General features: G+C 29.8%; 1 protein-coding gene across 1 annotated transcript; it reads left to right on the forward strand.

Annotated features, from left to right (window-relative positions):
• The first annotated feature begins 2,731 nt into the window (after window positions 1-2,731).
• Window positions 2,732-6,458, forward strand: LOC105789230 (NAC domain-containing protein 7). The gene is made up of 4 exons (XM_012616512.2): window positions 2,732-3,168; window positions 4,155-4,333; window positions 4,427-4,698; window positions 5,475-6,458. Exons 2-4 carry the CDS (start codon window positions 4,174-4,176, stop codon window positions 6,141-6,143), a joined length of 1,101 nt encoding a protein of 366 aa, XP_012471966.1. The 5' UTR covers window positions 2,732-3,168; window positions 4,155-4,173; the 3' UTR covers window positions 6,144-6,458.
• Window positions 6,459-7,481: the final 1,023 nt, after the last annotated feature.

Below are 7,481 nucleotides of genomic sequence, written 5' to 3' on the forward strand. Positions count from 1 at the left end.
TGAGCCCCGACATGTTGTTCTCGTTTTGTGGGTTCCACTCTACTATTTATGGAAGAAGAGTTTCTATTTAGTATATTGTAAAACGGGGTGGATATTTTTATATTATAAGTTGGATTTTATTTTATTTTTTTATTAAGATATAAATTAATTTGTATATGTTATATTAAAGAGTAGGTTGATTTTTTTGTTAAAATTTTATTAATTTTTATTGTTAAAAATTAATTTATATATGTTAGCATAAAGTACATATAACACGCATGTAATTGTCTAGTTATTCCATCAACCACACCTAATTTTAACAATAGAAATGGACGTAAGTTTTAACAGAGTGATAAATTTACTTTTTGATCTAACTTACATGAACTAATTTACCATTTTTTAATAAAGAGAAAAAAAATAATTTGACTCTTAATATAAGGGCTTCCATGATGCTTTTAACATTTTCGGTTTAATCCATTAAATCATAAGCTTTGTGTTTCAATTTTTGTTTTTTTCCTTAGTTTATAATATTATATAAATGCTGGATAAATACAATATTATTAAAAAGATAATCACGAACCGTAAAATAAAAAAATATTATTTTAATATTTTTATACATTTTAACTTACTTTTAACCTCCCAAACATATGATTGATAATACATATATTATAACACCATTATGCACCTAAATTTATTTAAACATAAAACTTATAAAAATCTATAAAATATTAATGTTAATTGAACTAATATTAAATAAATTATTTATTTAATTAAACAAATAAGTAAAATAAAAAATATTTCTTTCCTTAAATATCCTGTTCTGCATCTCGGCTTTTATCTGGCTCAGACTTAGAAATGAGCCGAGTGAATTTCTTGTATTTATTTATTTATTTTATATGAATAAAAAAAGATATTATTTTAAGAGGTCTTTAATTTGGAGAAGTGTCACTATCTGACATGTATTGAGTCGGTTCGTGGGGTCAGCTCGTGAAAGCTTGGTAAATTTAATTAAAGATAAAATAAAATGGTCAATGGACGAATCAAAAAATGACACATCATAAATAATTTTATATATCATTAATTAAGTTAAGTAGATAGAATTAAATATTGCTGACCAAACCAATCGGGGGGAAGGCTCACATCGCGTGCAAATTTGCTGGTCACCACTTTTTACAATCTATATTTTATATTACCCTAACCTTAAAAAGGCTTTTCTCAGATGTATTATTTTCATATCATTAAAATATTTGCACTTTTTATTATTATTATTTTTCATTTGTTTTGGGTTTAAGCTTTTGTTTGTTCTGGAATAATTTTTTTAATTTATAATATTGCATGTGAAAGAAAATAACATCTTTGTATACATTGTATGTCACCTTGACCACACTAATTAATTTCCCCATTAGGGACTTTGTAAAGAATTTAGTAAAATGGTTCCATTACTAAAATAAAATTAAAATTTCAAGTTCGAGTTCGAGTTCAAGTCATTAAATTATATAGTTTAGATGCTATGTGAATTTGTTTTGATTTCGGTTTAGATATATTTCGATTATGAATATGAGTATATATTATAATATTGAGTATAATTATTCAGATTATATCATGCATTTATAATTGTAATCGGAAGTTTTATTTTAATTGATTTTATATTATATATATATATATATATACTTGGAGGCAGCCATTAAGGAAGAGCATGTGAGATCATATTGAATAAGGGTAAGGGTAATATATTCCGGTTATTATTAGGAATCTGATGGTGCTCACCACGCGGTGAACAACAAAGATAAGATTACCAAAATAAAAAAAGAATTGAATTTCTCACTTAGTAATGTGAATTTTTTTTTAAGAAGAAAATCTCCTCCACCCCATAATTACAATGTCTATTACTAGTCCTTCTCCTATGGATAAATAAAAGGATAATACGTTTCAGCATACTCAAATCCATGACTTCTTATATTAGTAATAATACTCATGCCCACCGATTTAAGATTCTTATTAAATTGGTGTCACTCAATAATCGAGTTATCAATTTAGTTTTTAATAAATTAAGAATTAAATATTTATATAATTTTTTATATTTTTATATAAAATTTATAAAACACATGCATGAAAGGATTCAAATCCACAACATTATCTTTTACCATTTTAGCTAAAGTACTATTATTTTTATTAACATTTTATATATCTATTACATAAATTTTTCACTCAAATCATAGATGCATTACAATTTAGTATATATAATAAATTTAGAGTTAAATTGAATTTTAAAAAAATAATTGTACTTTAAATTTTTTATAAAACTTAAACTATTATCTTCCTTAAAATGTTCAATTATTTACCACTTAATCTAATAAACGTTAATACCCTTTCATCATATATTTAGAGAAAATATACAAAAAAAAATGAAAGCAACCCTTTTGAGCTGCCCGTTTAATCTTCACCATTGGATTATATGATCATATATCATTCTTCTTAATTAATTTTTTTTTCTCTCTTGTTAATAAAAAATGAAATTTAAAGACCAAATTATACACTCATTTAGTCTTTATCAGTAGCTGGTGGGTGGCAATGGAAGTTGACACCTCTCTCTCTCTTTCTTTTGTAATTGAAATAAGCAGCCTCCTTTATCTTTCACCCCCTCAAAGCTTTTCCAGCAATCAAGCTCCATTTTCTCACTTTTTTTTTAAGAAAAAAAGGGTATACACAAAGAGAGAGAGAAAAAGAATGTTTGAGAGGGGTAGATTATTAGGGCATGTGTATATGTATATATGTATGTAATAGGTTAATGAGTTTCCATTTTCCTTTTCTCTTATTTAACCCTATCTTCTTTCTCTTTTCCCATTCCTCACCACCTTCCATTGGGATCGGTTTATTTGACCTTCTTTTCCCCTTTAAACAACTAGTGGACAAAGGGGTGGTCGTGGAAGAAAGGAAAAGTCTTTAAAGTTTTGAAGTTCAATTCCCAAGAGAGTGTTTATATATATAACTTTTCATTACACCCACCTTTCTTGTTCCATTTTCTTTCTTCCTCCCTGTGTTTTTCTTTTTTTGTCTGGTTCGAGTATCTTTGTCTTTAAAAGCAACAAATAAAAAGTTTCTTAGCTTTAACACACACAAACACAACGTTGGTTTTCAATCAGATCTCTCTGAGGATTATCAAAGAGTTATCAAGCTGTGTTCTATCGTGTGAGCTTCTCTTCATTTTTCTTTTACTTTTTTTCTGGATGATTTTCTTTTTGGAAGTGGAGGATGCTTTTGGTATACTCAAAGCAATGAATTATGAAAAAACTGTATATATATGTATGTATATGTATGATGTGTTTCAGTACTGTTTGATCAGTTTTCGAAGGATTGCTTTTTAGCTAAAGCTGGCTTCAGTTTGATCTGATATATATGTTGTGATTCCCAATATATGTTTGTTCCATGGATCCTACCTATGGTCTTTTGTGATATTTTATGTAAGGAGCTAAGGTCTTTTTTTTCTTCTTCATCATATACTTTCCCTAGGTTTTTAGATGCCTGAATTTAGATCTCATTATATATATATATATATATAGTTTCATGCATAATTGTTCTTTCTTTTTCCTTCTAAGAAAAATCAATTCTAAAGATTTCATATAATCTTCATATATCATATGTATGTTGTAATACATATAGCATAGTAACATATTAACAAATGTCATTCACATTGTAATACTTTAGTATATAACTATGTGTGATGCAGTGTTTATATTTATCCCATCTTTTTTGTTAATATTTCACAAGCCCCAGTTTGCAATGTATTACATATATTGATTAAGATGAAATGTTTGTTTTACTCTATGTGTATGTATAGAGGGATATGATTTTTCTTCTTCTTCTTTTTGGTGTAGCATAGGAGCAAAGCATGAGGATTTTGTAGCCAACTTTTAGAGATATGAAGCTAAAATCACAAATGATATTAGCTTTTTCTTTTCTTTTCAATATGAGAAAACTTGTCTTACAAGTACATCAAACTTAATCATTGTTAAACATAATTAATGAAAATCTCTTTTTGTTGATTGTTTCTCTTTTTATTTTTTGTGACAAAACTCCTATAATTAGGGAATTTAATTACACTTCATTTCATGTATGCATTTTAATTAAGGTTCATATTTGATACATTGTTCATGTAACGTGACGTTTTAATGTAGGTCTAAATCGGTCGAGAATATGAATACTTTTTCACACGTTCCCCCAGGCTTTCGGTTCCATCCTACAGACGAAGAGCTCGTTAATTATTACCTGAGAAAAAAGATTGCTTCGAAAAAGATAGACCTAGATGTGATCAAAGATGTTGATCTTTATAAAATTGAACCATGGGATCTTCAAGGTAGCAACATTCCATTTTTTTTTAGCTTCTTAAATACATTTGAAAGAACATTGAGATTGATTGTTTTTGTCTTGGTTTTGGGGTTATGTATAGAATTGTGCAGAATAGGAAGTGAGGAGCAAAATGAATGGTACTTTTTTAGCCACAAAGACAAGAAGTATCCCACAGGGACTCGAACTAATAGGGCAACAAAAGCTGGGTTTTGGAAAGCAACGGGAAGGGACAAACCTATATACTCGAGGCTTAGTCTTATTGGGATGAGGAAAACCCTAGTGTTCTATAAAGGAAGAGCTCCTAATGGACAAAAATCAGATTGGATCATGCATGAGTATCGACTTGAAACTAATGAAAATGGTACTCCTCAGGTAAGTATATATGTTCGAATTCGGTCTAACTTGGAAATGGGAGTTTTAAATTTCGTCTGTGTATATAATTGTTTGAATTTTGTCCGACCTGGAACATGAGTTTCAAATTTTGTCTAATTTTTTTTTTATATAATTGGCTAATTCAATCTCATTTATACATGTTAACTTTTAAAAATATATAAGTTATTTTTATTTAATATTTACTAGTTTTATAATTTATTTTTTTAATAAAAGTTTAAACATAAATAACTTTATTATTGTTTAATGTTTATATTATAATATTATATATTTAGTTTTATATAATATAAATTACATAATATATAAGAAAAAGAAAAATAATATATTACAAAATAAATAAATAAGGTTAGGCTAAGCTAAGTTCCAAGTCTTGAATATTGGACCAACAAGAGTTAGGCGTATTGCACTCTTAAGAAGAGAAATCGAGTTCAAACCTTAGAGACGACATTACTGAAAAAAACAATCACGAACCTCAAAAGGATTATATTCTATAAACCGTAAAACGGACTTGGATGGATTATATTCTATAAACCGTAAAACGAACTTGGATGAGACGTTGGTTGAGAGTGGAACCCAAACCCAGTCCAATTTTCTTGTTAAGCTTTGTGTAACACTCCGAATATTGAAAATCTTTCATGCTTGGATAGATAATCTAACCTTTGAGGGGATCTAATATCATGTATATGTATATATGGAAATGCATGCAATCTCATTGAAGTTTTGAGTGTTATGACTGATTTTGATATGATGTAATGCAGGAAGAAGGATGGGTGGTATGTAGGGTGTTCAAGAAACGAATGACAACAGTAAGAAAAATGGGTGAATATGAATCTTCATGTTGGTACGATGACCAAGTCTCCTTCATACAAGAACTTGAATCCCCAAGGCGAATAACTCAACCTTATGTTGCTGCAGCAGCAACAACATACCATCATCATCACCATTTCCCTTGCAAGCAAGAGCTCGAGTTACAATACAATTTTCCACACGACCCTTTCCTTCAACTCCCTCAACTTGAAAGCCCCAAAGTCCCACAATCAACCGCACCAAGCATCAGCTGCAACTCTGTCATCCCTTACAATGGGACCAGCACATTGCAGTCCTCAACGCTCACACATGAAGAGCACTTGCACAACTTGAACTCACTTTACAACAATAACACCATCGATCAACAACAACAAGCTGTGGATCAAGTGACCGATTGGCGAGTGCTCGATAAATTCGTTGCTTCTCAGCTTAGCCATGAAGAAGGTTCCAAGGAAAACAACTATACTACCAATGCAGCAGCAGCAGCAGCTACCAGCTATCACGTGGCTGAACAAATAAATTTGCCGACCAATGAATCAAAAAGGGCAGATATTGGTCATCATCATCAAGAATATGCTTCTACATCCACTTCAAGTTGTCAAATTGATTTGTGGAAGTGAAAGCATATTCTAGCAAAATTAGTGCATACATATACTAATTATAGGAAGCCACATTTATAAGAAGAAACAAGCCTTAAATCCAGGGTTTTTCTGTACATAATAAACCTATAAAATGGTATTTGCATTAGTTAAAGGACTGTTGGGGTCCTTAATTTGTATTGATATATTAATATTAAGCACAGTTCTTATTAAATTGAACATTGTGCAAAGTACAAATAAATATTAGTATACTTTTAGGTGAAAACTATGGCCGACTGGCTCTTTGGGAACTGATTCGGCCTAATATTGAAAATGTATTTGCAGCTTAATATTGCATATCAAGGGTTTCTTTGTTGTATTCTTTACTTATTTTTAGACCATTTATGTTTTCATACTGATGCATGCAAGTTAGTATAAGTTCAATATGTTTGATTAAATGTTCATACTTTGCACTTGTGTTTTTTGATGAAGATTTTGATGTTTGAAACAGTGATCATAAAAGTTGAATTTGGTTTCAGCATCTGATATTATACTTGATACTAATTATGCTTTAAAGTTCAAATGTTAAAGACCAAATTATGGTTTAAATGTTATCAATGCATGTGAATAAAAATTGTACTTTCGAATCTCAAGCTAAAATGAACCCTTGTTTTTAACTTCATTCCCTTCACATTGAACTATAATAAGGGAAACTAAAAGCCACTAGCACTGAGTTACCAAAATTGAAAACAAGAAAATGGAATATGCTAGCTATGGAAAATTCTCCTAATGGTAATGCATGTAGTTGATGATGAGCTAAAGTGGCCTTCAAATCCAAACACAAAGCAAAGAAAATGGCCTTGGACTCCCCAAATAGTTAGTTAATGGTATGTCAACATGGGTTGGTTTAATTGATTGACTACTCATTAGCATGCTTGCAAGCACTAAAGATTCAAATCTCACTGATAATCTCATTTGAATGGTGATCTGTAAGTACCACTTAGAACTCTTTACGAAATCAAGCACCTTATCTAAACTTAGATAGCTTCCTCTACCCTAAACTTTTTGTAATAAAAAAAAGTTAGAAAGAAAAAACACAAAAAGATAGTGGAGAATATCAAGTGCCAAATGTGAAATAAGAGAGCATGTGCATTTCTCAAATGCATGACAAAGAATTCTAGATGCTAATATTTACAAAGTTATTCTTTGTTCACAAAATTATAAGTGATAATGTTTGGCTAAATGTGAAGAATACAAAGATTGGCACCCCAAAAAAGAAGAAAAAGGAACACCCCTTGTTGGAGAATTTCACTACCAGGATACCATTGGTATAGCTACATACCTGTTCTAGAAGATAAACTAAGATGGAGGCACCCTGAT

Source organism: Gossypium raimondii, chromosome 2 (genome assembly GCF_025698545.1).
Source record: "Gossypium raimondii isolate GPD5lz chromosome 2, ASM2569854v1, whole genome shotgun sequence".
Classification (NCBI taxonomy): domain Eukaryota; kingdom Viridiplantae; phylum Streptophyta; class Magnoliopsida; order Malvales; family Malvaceae; genus Gossypium; species Gossypium raimondii.